This window comes from Triticum aestivum, chromosome 5B (assembly GCF_018294505.1).
Source record: "Triticum aestivum cultivar Chinese Spring chromosome 5B, IWGSC CS RefSeq v2.1, whole genome shotgun sequence".
NCBI lineage: Eukaryota > Viridiplantae > Streptophyta > Magnoliopsida > Poales > Poaceae > Triticum > Triticum aestivum.
The window spans coordinates 622424305-622441445 of NC_057807.1; the positions used below are offsets into that span (position 1 = coordinate 622424305).

The 17141-nt window shown below is 49.5% G+C and overlaps 2 protein-coding genes across 3 annotated transcripts; one reads left to right on the forward strand and one right to left on the reverse strand.

The window, feature by feature from the left end:
• Positions 1 to 740: 740 nt before the first annotated feature.
• On the forward strand, positions 741 to 5009 carry LOC123113704 (E3 ubiquitin protein ligase DRIP2). 2 transcript variants are annotated; one of them, XM_044535011.1, is made up of 7 exons: positions 741 to 1065; positions 2447 to 2546; positions 2643 to 2856; positions 3498 to 3865; positions 3956 to 4006; positions 4090 to 4162; positions 4396 to 5009. In XM_044535011.1, the coding sequence occupies exons 1-7, from the start codon at positions 891 to 893 to the stop codon at positions 4603 to 4605; spliced, it is 1191 nt and encodes a 396-aa protein (XP_044390946.1). In that variant the 5' UTR covers positions 741 to 890; the 3' UTR covers positions 4606 to 5009. The 2 variants fall into 2 exon arrangements, with proteins under 2 accessions (XP_044390946.1, XP_044390947.1); XM_044535012.1 differs by having other exon boundaries at positions 758 to 1065; positions 3513 to 3865.
• A 928-nt stretch (positions 5010 to 5937) lies between these two features.
• On the reverse strand, positions 5938 to 7414 carry LOC123113705 (trihelix transcription factor ASR3). The gene has a single exon (XM_044535013.1). It carries the CDS (start codon positions 7330 to 7332, stop codon positions 6238 to 6240), a length of 1095 nt encoding a protein of 364 aa, XP_044390948.1. The 5' UTR covers positions 7333 to 7414; the 3' UTR covers positions 5938 to 6237.
• Positions 7415 to 17141: the final 9727 nt, after the last annotated feature.

The following is a 17141-nucleotide window of genomic DNA, read 5'->3' on the forward strand; positions in this document are numbered from 1 at the left end:
CCTTGCTGTCGGGGGCGGCCCTGTAGAGCTTCATGGTGTCCTGGCAGTAGAGGACGAGGTAGGGCGGGGCGGAGCCGGAGACGGCGGCGGCGAGCACGTGGGCGCGCATGCGGGCCGCGAAGCGGACCATGTGGCCCGTGAAGGGGTGGAGCACGCAGGCGGCGTGCGGCGGGTCCCTGGCGGCCAGCACGAGCAGCCCGTCGGCGGTGACGGAGACGACGAAGTAGGCGCGGAGGAGCGGCATGCGCCGGCCGTGGAAGCGGCCCGTGGCGGTGTTGACGAGGAGGCGCGCGTCGACGCCGTGGGACGGGTAGTCGAGCATGACCCAGCCGCGCGGCCGGAAGCGCGGCTCCAGCGTGCCCCCCGGGTCGGCCGTGGCCGCGCGCCAGCTGTGGCAGACGGCGCGGAGCGCCATGTAGCAGTCGACGTCGGCGGTGTCGAGAAGCAGGTTGGCGACGCGGTCGACCAGCTCCGGCATCAGCGACGCCCAGCGCTGGGTGTCCTCCATGGCGGCGCTCCGGCGGGGCGGCGGGGCGGCGCGTGGTGGGTGGGAGGCGTTGGGTCGCCGAGGCTTCCGGATCTGGGAGTGTGGATTAGTGTGCTCCACGTGAAGCATTCACGCCACGCGAGTGGTTAAGAGGCTCGAGGACTGCGGGTTTATGGGCCGGCGGTGGGCGGTGGATGGGCTGGTGGGCTCGGGCCAGGGTGGGGGCGAGTGGGCTGGGTCCACGGCGACCTAGACCTCCGCCGACACGTCGCCTGGGATCGATCGACATTCGACACAGCGGCCGTCACTGTCGCTGTCGCAGAGGTGGGTTCCGTCCGGTCGTGCTCGCGTCCGGTCCGGTCCGCTCCGGCGGAGCTGCGAGGAGAAGCCCTCGCCGGCTGGCATGCAGAACGCCGTGCTGGCGTGCCCCGCGCCGTCCGGCGGAGACGGCGGGGGCGGGGGCGCGGGCGCGGGCGTCGTGATGGTGAAGCGCGCGGCCCTGGTGGCGTGCCTCACCTGCCCGCTCTGCCGCCGCCTGCTCCGCGACGCCGCCACCATCACCGAGTGCCTCCACACCTGTGAGTCCCCCCCACCGCTCCCGCCCCCTCCCGGCTCCACGGTTTTTTTCTTGCTCTCTCGCCTGCGACCGTAGCGCGATGTGACCGAATTATGGCGTGGAAGGCGGCTGCTTTGCTTCGGCCGTTCCGTGCGCCTGCCGCGGTGATCCCTGGCCCCGGCGCGTCTGAGGCGGCGCGCGGAAAGGTGGCGGCGCGCGTCGATATTTTCCCACGCGCTGCGATTTGTGTGCGGTTCTGGGTGCTGCGCGTGGAAGGTGGACGCGTTGGCTGTCTCGTCAGAGAATTTGCAATTTCGTTGTATGGGTTGTATGGGTTATTATAGAGGATATATGCAACAGGTATGCTCGTCTGAATGTCTGATGTGGAAAGGTGGTAGCTTTGATACATACATGCTCTGTTAGCTTGTCGCGGAGAGGCTAACTTCTACTAATTCCCCCAGGACCGCAAGTATGGGTTTGCTGCTCATGCGTTTTGCGAGTGTTTCGCCCATTTAGGAGATAACATTAGTGACTGGGTGCCCGAACCACAGTGTGATTTTGAGCATGGCCAGTGATCCGAGTGAAATCAGATGAATTATGGTTTGCCAAGAGGCTGTAGGCAACTTGTTTCAGGCTTAATAGTTACTTGAATGGTTGCTAGGGATTTGTGATGATAGGGGGCCTAGGTGTTATTTTTGTGTTCGTAGTTCATGAGCCTGTCGCGGTACCGGAAAGGGTTAAAATTTTCAGCCAACAAACCGAGGTCGTAGGTACATTTCATTAAATAAACCTGTTTAGGTTTGAAATGCGTAGTTTTCTCTGTCATATAAACCATTTTAATTGTGATTAGGACAAAATGGAAGCATTTTGGTGGCGGTCAATGGAGTGGATGATGAAGACTGTTGTCTCCCATAGAATTTTATAGTACTGCGTCATAAGGAAATTGTTCGTGTGAGTATTATTGTTAGCAAAAAACAGGAGACAGTGAGGTCACCAGCTAACTGTACAGAAAGTTACTAGAAATGTATAAAGATTGTGATTGGTGGATCTACTATGGCATCTTCAACTTCATTACTTGTCAGGAAAAGTTGTTTAGACTGGTTAGGTGTAGACTAGACCATTTGATTGTCATGAAAATTAGTTTGACAATAATAACTTTTTTGTAATATATTGCTTGTATTTCCCTAAAAACAATAATGGTTAAAGTTGCGTATTGGAGATTGCAAAGCAGTTCGTCATCTATCTTTGGAAAGTAGCGAGCATTTTCAGTTATCTTCTTAGATTTCTGTGTGTTTGAGCCTTTTAAGGTTACTGTGAAAAACAGCTCTTCAGAAATTATGTGTAAAATCTTAATTGGTTCTTCCATTTTTGTGCTTCAACCATTGATTTATACCTTTGATCAGTTTGCAGAAAGTGCATATCTAAGGAGTTCATCGATAAGGAGATCTGCTACTGCCCTACATGCAACATTGATTTAGGCTGTGCTCCAGAGGAGAAACTCAGGTTTGTCTCAACCTACATATCACAAGCAGACATTATTGTCAGTTTTTTTAAAAACAACTTAAGCTTATGGTTCATGTCAATCAATTTTCTGTTCAGAGTTGATCACAGCCTACAATATGTGAGGTCAAAGATATTTCCTTCTAAAAGACGGAAGGTTGTGGACCAAGAAGCCATATCACCGGTGGAATCACCTGTCAAGAGAAAAGAACGATCTCTATCTTCACTGACAGTCCATGGTCCTCGGGTGTCTATACAGAAATGCCTCACAAAGAGGAGAACAAAAGCTTCGTGCTTACGCAGCTTGTCTTTGGTATGTAGCTTTTGTTTTAATCTGAAGGCTGTAATTTTGTAGCAGCACTATGTGACTACTTTGGGGCTAAAACATATCGATTGAGTTTATTCTCTTGGGCACATCTTGGTTCTGGGCACTTCTTTATACATTGTATGTCTGGTATGCTAAATGAATAGAGCATGAGCCTCTTTGATCCTTTGTTTGTTTGGTACCTGAAGTGTTTATGTGCATTTGAGGTTTCTTGTTTAATCATATAGGTCGTAATTGAGTAGCATCAACATCGACTGTGCACGGGATCATACAAACATCGATTTAGTTGACTCTTTTCAATCAACCATGGTGAGATTTACTGTGTGTACACATGTACGTATCGGCTGGTGACATTAGGATAGATGCACAACACAGTCTTTGTGTTTGTCTTGAACTCTTATTAGTTTTCTATACACATATGACGCACAGTGCCGTTAAAATTTGTGTTCGAACCTTAATGTCATTTATGAATGCATCAAATGCAATAACTGTTTGTGAGGGAAGTATTGTCCACACCCTTCAGACCCTGCAATGTATGTATTGGTCTATGTTTGGGTTTCACTCTTTTTGAATGTATAAGTCATATCTGGTTAGTTATTCTTTTCGTGCTTTACATGATTTATATGCAGTATTCTACCTTGCAGGGCAGTAAAGATGCAACAAAGAAAGTTGGAGGATGGAAACCTTTGGCCTCTCATATTAGAGTTGGTAAAAGTAAAAAATCTATCAAATCAGGTTCCGAAGAGGACAATAGAACTGGAATCAAGTCTGATGATCCAGAGCATGGTGCTCCTTCCAATGAAGCAAAGGCTAGCCTCTTGAAACGCTTGTTGGAGTCTAAGGAACACCCGACAAAAAAGGAGAATCTAGTGAAGAAGACTGGAAGCAAGAAAGTGTTCACTCTGAAGGGGAAAAAGGAAATATTCAAGGCCAAACAACCTAGGAAAAAGAGAAGATTGCAAGCATTATGGTTCTATCTAGTGGCTGCTTTTGACCAGTAAGAAGCACTAGACTTCTCTTACGACGTTTATTGTACCTTTTGAAGGAAACACAGAAATCATGCTTTTGGTGTTTTCATTTGTTTCAGGAAGGGACAACCTCCTTTACCGCAGCTACCTACAAAATTTTTGAGGATCAAGTGAGTTATCCAGGCTACTGTTTCATGTACAAACACAATATGTTAAGTTTGCGCTAACTTGCGCCTTTATCACATTGATCCAGGGATGTTGAATTGCCTGCTTCCTTCATACAAAAGTACCTTGTGCAGAAACTCAATCTTTCAAGTGAAGCTGAGGTATGTTTTCCCTTCTCCCAGTGTCAGCGATAAGCTAGACCTGAGAGAAAACTCAAATTATTGTTCCCAGCTTGCAGTCCGAATTTGTGTCGGACATCCTTTTGCCTCTTTTGGGCGTAATCACAAATCCCATTTATAGAATGAGAGAAGCATTGTCTCGGTTCATCAAAACCTCCTAGCAAGTGATAGCTTTCAATATTTTCCATATGTATCGACCTATGGTGTGCTTGCAGGTGGAGTTGATGTGCGCTGGCAAGAAAGTTGACCCAGCAATCACCCTGCATGACATAACGGACTGCTATCTGGACAAAGGACCGAACGGTTGGGTGCGGTCGTCCGTGGGCTCCCCTGCCACCGGGTTCATCACGACCGTGTTCTACAGCAGGCCGGAGCTGCCCACACCCCCAACACCACCGCCACCACCTGAAAGTCACCATGGCTGACCCAGAGCGCCGCCTCATGCCCGAACCAGTTCGGCCTCACTCCAGCCGTCTATTTCAGAGCCCTCTGGTTGGTGCCGCATTGATGCCAACCTTGCGAGGCTCAGCTCGGCTCACCTTGCCTTGTGATATGTAGATAGATGTTCGGTTCACATGCCTTGCGGGGATTCTGATTTGATCTGTTGTTCTTTACCATTTTTCTTCACCTGACGGAGTAGCTGTACCTATGCGTGTTTGTAATCCTGTGTTGAGTTGTTGAGTGCTGCTGTAACTGGACTTGAAGCCTTTATGGTGTGCCTCTGTAATGTTTGTAGCACTATTTTTACTGTAAGCTCTTGTACAAGTTGTCGTCGAACCGGAAATTTGGTTATATATGGAGTAGCGTATGGAGTGCTGATATTGATTGATGGATACTGTCTTGCAAGTTACAAGTAATTTCTTTGCCTTTGTAGCTCCAAATGGCCAATTTGTTGGCTGATGTCTTTTTAATGCATAACCTTGCATTTAAACAACTACTACTTCCTCCGTAAAGAAATGTAAGAGCGTTTAGATCACTGCTTTAGTAATCTAAACACTCATATATTTCTTTACAGAGGGAGTAGTTCATAGAGCTAAATTGCTCTCCAATAAAGACATTACAAAGGCACAGGGCCGTTACATCTGGCATATGGGAACTGGACTGTTTATCCTCTTGCTGCCCCATTGCTGAAGCCTGAAAGGTCATGAGCAACATCATTACATGTTCTTGCACAGTACATGACTTTGAAATTCAGAAAGTGAAGTCTAGCAAAAGTCTTCACATCTTGAAAAATCGCGACGAAGTAGAGCTTTCAGCCTCCATACCCTGCTTCAATTCCATATCATCAGCTTCCAGGAGCACCTTGCCCATTCCGGACTCTGGCGATCGGAAGTGCTTCACCCGCAGCCTGGAACTGATATTCCAGGAACTCCGCTGTCCGGTGTTTGATCATCATCCACACTTCTTCTCCAGAATTTTTTGCCTTTCCCACTTCTCTGGATTTTGTTGAGTTCATTCCACCATGTCCACATCAACAACACTATAATGCAAATCCCGTCCTCCTCCTTCATGCTGCAGATTCCTTCCATTCCATCAGATCATCGCCTCTCTAGCATTGATTTACTTTGGAGCTAGGGATCACCCTTTGTTCTCCCAATCCACATTCTCTCTACACTTGCTTCACTAATTTGCACCTGAAAAAACAGATGCCCAAAGTCTTCGAAATCTCTGTTGCATAGGAAACACTTTGGGTTGATATCCATCCCTGATCGATTGAGGTTGATCTTAACGATGCAGCACACTTGTGACAGGGCAAATAAGCTTAGAAACATTTTTTTTACTCAGCAAAAGATACATATTTCCATTTCAGCAAATGACGCATACACAATCAAGATCACTCTAGTTAAGAATCAGATCACCTGAATTACAGTATAGATATTATATATAACCTTATCACTCTACATACATGATAAATCCCCACCCTTCCGGACTGAATTCCGGAACAAGTTCATCACAAAGAGAAAAAGGAATCAAATGCCAGGAGAGCAATCATCCTCCTATACCAATCTGTACACCCAACTTCTTCTGTCCAGGCATGCAGCTCCAGCTCCAGGCAGCTAGAGCTTATCGGCGATCCTGCCAAGAGCATCGGCGAGCCTGCCGAGCACGACGGCCAGGCTGTTGGCCTGCTCTCTCCTCTCCTCCCGGTCGCGCTCCGAGTTCACGTTCTGCGCCTCCAGCTGCGCCGTCATGATCTGGCTGTTCCGCTCTAGGATCTCCAGCAGCTTGTCTGCTATGCCTTCTGCTCTGGGCTCACCGTCGTCGCCGGTTCGCTGTCTCTTCTCCCCGCTCTGCTGCAGTGTCGGTGAGCCTGCTGTCTTGGTGCTGCCTTGATGCCCTCCTTGCCTGCCTTTTGTTGTGCCTTGCTGTGCGCTCTGCTGCCTTGATGCCTCCGAATTCTCGGAAATCGGCAGGGCGATGACCGCCGGCGGTGGTGCGGGAGTCGCCTCTGGCGTCTCAGCATCTTCCTCCTCTTCGTCCTCCGAGAAGAGCACCTCCTCCCCGGCGGGCCGGCCACTGTCAAACACGGTCTCCTTCACTGCCACTGCCACTGCCACCTCCTTCCCCTTCCCTCTCTCCTCTTCCTCCTCCCCTGTCTCCTCCTCCTCATCATCCTCCTCCATGCGCACCACCCCTACTTCCTCCACGGCGGCACCACCGCCGGAGCTGCTGCCGGCGACGACCCCCCGACCTCGACCTTCGAGTATGCCGTACACCTCGCGGTCGAAGAACCCAGGGAGCCGGCGCTCCCGCCTCGCGTCGTTGCGCATGGCCCAGAACGAGGGCTCCCGCGCGCCGGCTGCCGCCCGCTCCCACTCCTTTATCTTCTTCCAGTCCCCAGCGAGGTTGCTCCACCGCTTCCGGCACTGCACGGCCCCCCTCTCCACGCCATGCCGCCGGCAGTACTCCGCGACCGCGGCCCACTTGGGCTCCAGCGCCGCTGCCGCCGTCTCCCCTGTCGCCCCGGCCGCCGCCGCCGCCGCCAGGCGCCCCCTCCCGCCGCGCACGCCGCCGCGGACTTCAACCATGCGCTTGCCCTCGATGAGCACCAGTATCTCCTGCCGCGTCCAGCGGGGCAGCCTCGGGGCGCGCACCGACGGGTTGGGCGCCGCCGCGGCCGCCGCGCCGGCGGGGTCGCCGGCGCTGGACATGAGGGGAACGGAGTGGGGAACGCGTGATTTGGTGGGCGCAAGTTTCTTTTAGGGATTGTGGGCGGAAGTCGATTTGACGGCGTTGAAGCGGGTGGTGTTTTTTCTTCTTTTTGAGCGAATGAAGCGGGTTGTGTAAAAGGGTCACGTGGGCCGGAGCGGCTGCAAAAGGGCCTGACATGGCACGGCCCTTGTCGGCCCTTTTATATAAAAGGGCAGTGCCGGCCCGAAGGCCTAGCCACGGGGGGATTGGTCCGGCACACCAGTTATAAAGCCCGAGCGGAACGCGTGGGTCTTTTGCTTGTCTATTTCTTTTCTAATCCCCTAGGGTTTTCCTAGGGTTCCACCCATCCTCTGGCGATTCTGGCCAGAGTCCACGAAAACTCTCGCTGGTTCATCGGTCTCTCCCGATAGAAGGCGAGATCCACAGTTTCGCAGCAGGGGTACGTCCGTGCATGGCTGAACCGAAGGCGAAGGAGGCGGGGAACGAGGGAGTAGATCAGACGACGGCGGCCGGGGTGGCTGAGGCGGCTGGGGGGGGGGGCGATGGGATCTGAGGAGGTAGATAGGGTTCGGATGGAGGGAGTAGAGAAGGAAACAGGCGGTAGGGCAGGGAGGGGACGAAGATGGGGGGACTTGACAGATGAGGAGGAAGATTTTGGGGACGATGTTGATGCTGATCCGGATCTGGAGAACCAATTTGCAGGGATGAAGCTCCACGGGAAAGAGGAAGATGATCTCGACTTCTCGGCGGAGGTGGATGATCTGATTAAGGATGTACGATGGCTTGCATTGTTTAGGGTTCATACCACCAAGCCTTTTAGTCATGCAGCGCTATTGTCACAGATGGGCAATGCGTGGACTGCAGCTCAAGGGGTCACGTTCAATGTCAAAGGACCAAACCTTTTTCTGGTTCAATGCCACTGCCTCGGAGACTGGAGGAAGATTATGGAGGGAGGGCCGTGGCTGTTTCGTAGAGCTCCGGTAGTTCTTCAGGAGTATGATGGCTTCTCGGATGTCAATGAGTACAAACTCAATATGCTACCAGTTTGGGCTCGGGTTAAAGGACTGCCGGATGGATTGACGAGGAAGCGTGAACTTGCTGAGAAAGTGGCGGCGAAGGTTGGCGATCCCCCCTTCAAGGTAATTGTCAACGAAGGACGTATCAATCCAGCCAATACCCTGCGTGCGAGGGTGTTTGTTGACATTAATACGCCACTAGTGCGTTTTGTCCACATAACCTTGAAGGAAAGGAAGAAATATAGCGTCCTTTATGAAAAGCTACCGGACTTTTGTTTTGCATGTGGCCTCATGGGGCATCTTGATGATGAGTGTGGGGATGGGATGCATGACCCCAGATCTTTTGGATGGGGTGAGTGGCTGCTGTGGGAACCAGAGACACAGCCGGCCCAAACTTTTGGAGTCAGAGGAAGAGGAGATGGCGGAGCGAGGGGAAGGAGCAGGGAGACAAGTAGAGATGGTGGGGATGACCGTGGTGGGAGAGGTTGGGGGAGAGCTACGGGTGGAAGAGGAAGAGGGGAGGCAGCGGTACTAACCCACCAGCAACACACGGTATGGATGTAGAGATTTTGGGAGACAACACTGAATGGGGGGAGAAGGGAGTTCGGAAAAGGCTGGTGAGAGCGGATGGTTCCATCACGGTTGGGGGGCTGCCAAGTACAAACCTTGCTGGCAAGGTTGTGGGGACAATCAAATTACTTGAAGGAGCTACGCCCAGTTCGAGCAGGGCCACAACATCCACACCAGAGAAGGACCCGCTGGTCAAGAGGAGGAAGCAGCAGGATGATGAGGAGATGATCAATCGTCAAGCAATGGAGGCGGCCTCCCTCGAGGAGAGCCGCCGAGCCCAATGAAGACCTTATGCTGGAACTGTCGTGGGATTGGCGACCCTGCGATAGTCCATGAGCTCCGCGATCTCGTGGGGGCTAGTGCGCCGTCAGTTCTTTGCATTGTGGAGACTCAGTTGGCGAAGAATCGAGTGGAAGGTTTGGCGGTTTCTTTGGGTTTTCAGAATAGTTTTGCAGTCCCTAGCAACGGGCGTAGTGGTGGCCTTTGTATTTTTTGGAAGTCAGAAGTGAACTTGTTAATAAAAAATTTCTCGTAGTATCATATAGACTCATGGGTTTCTGAACCAGGACATGAGCAATGGCGCCTTACTTGTTTCTATGGTGAGGCCAACAGGGGTTTGAGATATAAAACATGGGATACAATGAAAAGGTTGCGGGGTGAGAGCACGCTACCCTGGCTTTGTATTGGTGATTTCAATGAGATACTCCGTCAGGAGGAGCAGATGGGCCCTAACCCTCGCGGCAGTGCACAAATGGAGGGTTTCAGAGAAGCGGTGGATGTATGTGAGCTGGCTGATCTAGGATATAGTGGGCTAGATTGGACTTTCGAAAAACGAGTTTCGGGAGGAGATTTCTGTAGAGTATGTTTAGACCGGGCATTAGCTTCGGCAAGCTAGTCGCACAACTTTCCATTTGCGAGAGTGGAACACCTCACAGCAGTCAAGAGTGATCACAGCCCAATTTTGCTCATGAATGAGATGGAAGCTGGAAACCAACGCATTGCAGTGAAGAAACCGTTCCGGTATGAGTGTGCTTGGGAAAGAGATGGCCGTTTCAATGATATTGTTCATACTGCATGGAACGGCAATGGCCCAGCCTCATCAGTAGCTGATTTGTCGCACAACCTTGAGGTTGTGGCCGCCTCGCTTTCTACTTGGGGGCGGACAACTTTTGGGTCGGTCCGGCAGGAGCTACGGCAGCTGCGCCGGCATCTTGCTACGCTGCGTGCACACCCGCTGCGCACGGGGCCTAGCGACGAGGAACGAAGGATCGAGGACCGCATGGTTGAATTGGCATACAGAGAGGAGATTATGGCCAGGCAACGGTCACGCATCACTTGGCTATCCGAGGGTGATAGCAACACCAAGTTCTTCCAGAGGAAGGCATCTGCCAGGCGGGCCAAAAACAGTATAACCCAGCTCGACCGCATTGATGGAACTACGTGCACTGACCCAGTCGAGCTTGCGGACATGGCCACGGCTTTTTACTCCAACTTATACACGTCAGAAGGAACTATAGGTATGGAAGAAGTTTTATCACATATACCGGTGAGGGTGGATGGCAATATGAATGCCCGGCTGATTGCAGTCTATACAAAGGATGAGGTAAAAGACGCTTTGTTTCAAATGTTCCCAACTAAAGCTCCAGGGCCGGACGGGTTTCCGGCACACTTCTTTCAGAAACATTGGGACCTTTGTGGTGAAGAAGTAACAAGGATTGTCATCAGAGTGCTTGATGGTGTGGGCTCACCGGAGGAGATAAATAATACGTTCAATGTTTTAGTTCCCAAGATAGCAAGTCCAAAAGTTTTAGGACATTTTCGGCCGATAAGTCTTTGCAACGTGGTCTACAAGATTGCTTCAAAGGTCTTAGCCAACAGGTTGAAGGTAATCCTCCCCAAGATCATTTCCGAAGAGCAGTCAGCGTTTGTCCCTGGTCGTCTCATCACAGATAATTTCATCACAACACATGAATGCTTGCATTACATGAAAACCTAGAGAGTCAAGGGGAATAGATACTGTGCTTTGAAGTTAGATATGATGAAAGCGTATGATCGCCTGGAGTGGCGTTATTTGCAAGCTGTTATGATCAAGATGGGTTTCAGTCCCCACTTTATTAACACGGTAATGAGATGTGTGACATCAGTCTCCTTTTCAGTGCTTTTCAATGGAAGGAGTCTGGATGGGTTTAAGCCATTCCGAGGGTTGCGCCAGGGTGACCCAAGCTCGCCATATTTGTTCCTGCTAGCAGCTGAGGGGCTGTCCTGTCTGTTGAAATCCGAGGCAGGAGTTCGGGGGATCACAGTAGCGCCAAATGCACCGGAAGTTAATCATCTACTATTTGTGGATGACAACCTACTTTTCTTTGAGGCAACAGAAGGAAGTGCCACACGGATTGAGGAGTTACTACGGACCTTCTATAATGCATCGGGTCAGAGAGTGAATATGGAGAAGTCATCCATTTTCTTTAGTAAAGGGGTGCCGAACGATGCTCGAGATGCTATCAAAAACATACTTGCTGTTCACAATGAATCTTTGACGGAGAAATATCTTGGCTTGCCTTCGGATGTTGGGAGAGCAAAGGAAGGATTGTTTAAATACTTAAAAGACAGAATTTGGAAGAAGGTGCAAGGGTGGATGGAGAAGTGTTTATCCTCTGGTGGGAAAGAGGTTCTTATTAAGTCCGTGGCCCAATCTATCCCGACTTACTCTATGTCCTGTTTTAAACTTCCAAGGGGCTTGTGTGAGCATATCAATGGCATCATTAGGAAGTTCTGGTGGGGTAGCAAGGATGGCCAACGGAAAACTGCGTGGGTGTCATGGAAAACCATGTCCAAACCGAAGTTTATGGGAGGGCTCGGCTTCAGGGACTTGGAGCTGTTTAATCTTGCCTTACTTGCGCGCCAAGCTTGGAGGCTCCTGCAGGATCCAGGGGCATTAAGTGCTCGCATCCTAAAAGCCAGGTACTTTCCAGATTGCAATATGTTGGATGCCGTTTTGGGTGCAGGTCCGTCCCAGGTCTGGCGTTCCATACTGGAGGGGAGAGATGTTCTGTCGCAGGGCCTCATCAAGCGTATTGGGTCGGGCACACATACCAACATATGGCAACAAAATTGGCTTCCGAGGGACTACAAGCTACGACCAATTTGTGCCAGGTCGGCCACTCCACCAATACTAGTCTCTGAGTTAATTGATTCCACTACCAGATCATGGAACAAGCATGTGATAATGGATCATTTTATTTTCCCCGATGTCGAAGTTATTCTGAACATACCATTGAGCACACGAGTTCATGAAGACTTTTGGGCATGGCATTACGATAAGAGGGGAATTTTCTCGGTGCGTTCAGCTTATCGAATGATATCTGCAGTTAAGGCACAGAGGGAGGACTGGCTTGATCACCGACCGGGGCACTCCAATATTTCTGCAAATAAAAGCTCTTAGTCGCAGCTCTGGAAAGTTCGGGTTCCTTCCAAGATCAGGGTTTTTGTTTGGAGGCTAGCACACACATCAATCCCTACGGGGCTAGTCCGTCACGAGAGAAACATGGCGGACACACCGGCTTTTTCAATCTGTGGAGCCGTGGGAGATACCTGGCGTCACTCATTACTGAGCTGCCGCATGGCTAGATGCGTCTGGGCATTGGGGGACGAGGAGCTCCTGGAGCATGTAATCTCAAATCAAAATGCTGACGCAAGGCTATGGTTGTTCTGGCTGTTTGAATCGACCTCCCAACAGGATTTAATGCGAGTTCTTGTTACAATGTGGGCTATTTGGTGGGCTCGTAGAAAGGCAATCCATGACAATGAGTTTCAAAGTCCACTGTCAACCATGAACTTTATAAGGCGTTTTTTGGAGGAGCTGGATATAGTCGAAGCCCAAAAAATGCGACCAACACCAGCACTGGCGGCTCCCAGAGCGCGAGCATGGTTACCACCTGATGGAGAAGCAGCGAAGCTAAACTGTGATGGCGCCATATCAACTCTGGGCGACAAGGGAGCGGCGGCCGTGGTGTGTCGAGACAAAACTGGCAAGTTTCTTGGCGCTTCAGCTTTAGTTCTCGAGGGTTTGACTGACCCGGTGAGCTTGGAGGCACATGCGTGCAGTGAGGCCCTTGCCCTCGCTAATGATCTGAACCTGCAGGACCTGCTGATTGCATCAGACTGTTTAGAAGTGATCTCCAACATAAATCAACATGCAATACCAGTGTACGCGTCGGTTCTGCAGGAGATTCAAGTTACTAGGAACTATTTCAATTCAGTTAACTTTCGTTTTGAACATAGAGAAAATAATTTCGAGGCCCACTCGGTTGCAAAAGGAGCTGCGTCTCTGCCGGTGGGCCGCCACGTGTGGCTAGGGGTCCTTCCTGATATTGCTTGTATTCCGGAGGTGTTGAACTTTGAATAAAATCCCTAGTTACCTTCAAAAAAAAGTTATAAAGCCCGAGCCGGCACGGCTGCATAGCCGGCCCTCATTGTGTTACTAAAAAAAACCGGCCCTCGATTTTTTAGCTTTCCGGGTTTTTTGTTTCGATAAAAAAATAAAAAAAGTATTCCATCCGATTCTTTTTTTACTTTGCATATAAGATATTTCTTAAGTCAAACTTCATAAACTTTGAGCAAATTTATATACAAACTTATCAACATCTACACTACTAGGGATATATAATATAAAAAAGTCCATTTTACTATCCTGAATAAAGTGTGTGGTTCACTTTAACCCCCGATCAATATTTCTGCTCCCCTCACCCCGTGAACAAACCCATACCGGTTGAAAGAGACCCCTGGGTGGTTTGTCTCGACTTCCTGCTGACGTTGCACAAGTCAACTGTGGTTTTGACCCATAATCGTCCAAAATGCCCCGTGGACATTTGCCGGTGGCTCCCTCCTCCTCACGCCGGTGGCTTCCTGCCGCAGCCGACGAGCGCCCGCATCAGCAGCAGCTCCAGTCGCGCCGCCCCTCTTCCTCCCTTCGCTCTCTTTCTCTTCCTCCCCTCCCTCTCTCTTCTTCTCTCTCTCTTTCCTTCCCTCACGTCTCTCTCCTCTCTTCTTGCAGGAGCACCAGGAGCCGCCATGGAGCTCCGTCCGCCGCTGCCAGCGCCGATTCCGGTGAGAATCAGCCTTCCTTGCCCAGATCCGGATGCTCCCCATCTCCCCCTCCCCGCCGGAAGCCGCGCCCGCCGGCCTCCCTAAACCGCAGCGCCCGAGCTGCACTGCGCCGCCAGGAGGACGACGCTCGCTCCAGCGCCAAGTCCCGCGTTGCCCTGCCAGATCCGCTGGCCCGACGCCCCCGCAAGGCCTAGCGCAGTGCCTCCTGCCCCGCGCAGCCGGGGGTGAGAAGTGGTGCGAAGCGCCACCACCCCTACACCCCGTTCCCCCATGGTCGGCCGCCTCTAGTCGACGGGAGGCCACGACCTCTCACTCCCAGCTCTGGTCCGCCGCTTCACCGCTCCTGCTCCAACCAGGAGCTCGCCGCCGGCCACCTCCGGGCCTCCTGCAGCACCTCGCCGCCGTCCAGCGGCCCCACCATCGGTCTCCACCTCCGGTCCGTGCCCATAGCTGCTGCTCCGGTCAGCCGCGCCACCACAACCACCTACAGCGCTGCCTGACGAGTGGGCCCCATTAGTCAAATACCGCCGTTGACTACTACCACATCAGCAGCGGGTGGAGACAAACCAGTCAAGGGGGTGTTTTGTCCGGTTTGAGTTTGTTTGGGGGCTATAAGAAGCAGAAATGTTGATGAGGGGGTAAAGTGAACCACCCACTTTATTCAGGGTAGTAAAATGGACTTTTTTCTATATAATATGAAAGTTAATTCAATGATGCATCTAGTGATATTGAGTTTCTATTGTAAATGTTGATATTTTTCGTATAAACTTAGTCAAATTTTACCACATTTGACTTAAAACAAATCTTATATGCAAACTAAAAATAAACAGAGGCAATAGTAAAAAATATAGAAGAATTTAAAAAATTTAAAAATAATATAGGAAAATAAATCCAAAAGTTAAGAAATGCAAAAAGGATAAAAATAGAAAAAATAACTAGTTGCAAGCCGGATGGTCCGCATGCCACCTCGGGCCGTGCCAGCCCACAAATAAAAGGGTTGTGTCATGGCAACCCTAAGGCGGGTCGAAAGCCGGCCCGACACTTTTAATCATGTGACATGACAGACATGTGCCGCACCAAAATTCCATGCACATGCTGGTCCGCGTGGCACGGCCTTGGCTAGGTTTGTGTAAGAGCATCTCCAATAGGTCGGATTTGCTAAAGCACAACTAGATCTAGAAGAAAATTAGCTCAGGCATATTTATCTCTCATGACACAAGTAATATTGATCGTATGGAGTACAAGCTTCGTGCCAATTATCACTAGTCTGTGCATCTTGCCCGCCTCTATTTAGGGTACATATGTAAAGTGGGCCGGCTCATGTAAGGCTCTTTTGACCGATTTTGTATTGCTGTAGAAGCTTCTGACCGATTTTTTGTTTTTCCCTTTCTTGAAATTTTATCGTTTTTTGTTTTTAATTTTTTTTCATTTATTCACCTTAATTTATGATTTTTTAATTTCATAATTTCTTTTTGTCGGTGATAGTTGCATGTGTTATCATCAAACATGATGTCCTTTGAGATCAGGTTTGTATAGCGAAGGTTCTCTTTCTTTTTCCAAAGGATTGATCCTGTTAGGACCGAGAGTATATCGACCAGAGGGGGCGAATGAAGACTTTTGTCGGGTACTTGATGTAGCGGACAACCTAAACCAAGTGGTAATAAAAAAATCTAGGCAAAGGCAGCACACCAGTTATAAAGCCTGGGCTGGCACGACTGCATAGCTGGCCCTCATTGTGTTACTCAACAAAAAAACCGGCCCTTGGTTTTATAGCTTTCCGGGGTTTTTGTTTCAATAAAAAATTTAAAAAAATCTAAAAAAAAGTATTCCCTCTGTTAATACTCCTCTGATTATGAACACGAATATGCTTTGTGAGTAGTTACGTTTGTTCCTGAGAACATGGGAGAAGTCTTGTTATAAGTAATCATGTGAATTTGATATTCGTTCGATATTTTGATAAGATGTATGTTGTCTTTCCTCTAGTGGTGTTACGTGAATGCCGACACTTCACCATGATTTGGGCCTAGGGGAAGGCATTGAGAAGTAATAAGTAGATGATAGGTTGCTAGAGTGACAAAAACTTAAACCCTAGTTTATGCATTGCTTCGTAAGGGCTGATTTAGATCCATATGTTTCATGCTATGATTAGGTTTACCTTAATTTTTCTTTTGTAGTTACGGATGCTTGCGAGAGGGGTTAATCATAAGTGGGAGGCTTATCAAAGGAAGGGCAGCACCCAAGCACCGGTCCACCCACATATCAAATTATCAAAGTAACGAACGCGAATCATATAAGCATGATGAAAACTAGCTTGACAGAAATTCCCATGTGTCATCGAGAGCGCTTTGCTTTATATAAGAGTTCGTCCAACCTTGTCCTTTGCTACAAAAAGGATTGGACCACCTTGCTGCACCTTAGTTACTTTTGTTACTTGTTACTCGTTACGAATTATCTTATCACAAAACTATCTGTCACCGATAATTTCAGTGCTTGCAGAGAATACCTAGCTGAAAACCGCTTGTCATTTCCTTCTGCTCTCGTTGGGTTCGACACTCTTACTTGTTGAAAGGACTACGATAGATCCCCTATACGTGTGGGTCATCAAGACTCTTTTCTGGCACCGTTGCCGGGGAGTGAAGCGCCTTTGGTAAGTGTAATTTGGTAATGAAACATTTATATAGTGTGCTAAAATTTGCTGTCACTTGTTACTATAGAAAATAATCCTTTGAGAGGCTTGTTCAGGGTATCGTCACCTCGACCGGAAGAGCAAAGAGTTGTTCCTCAACCTACTGCACCTACTGAAAGTATTTATTATGAAATTCCTTTGGGTATGATAGAGAAACTACTAGCTAATCCTTATGCAGGAGATGGAACATTACATCCTGATATGCACCTAATCTATGTGGATGAAGTTTGTGGATTATTTAAGCTTGCAGGTATGTCCGAGGATGTTTTCAAGAATAAGGTCTTCCCTTTATTTTGAAGGGAAATACATTGACATGGTTTAGGCTATGTGATGATATTGGATCATGGAACTACAACCAATTGAAATTGGAATTTCATGAGAAGTTTTATTCTATGCATCTGGTTCATTGTGATCGAAATTATATATATAA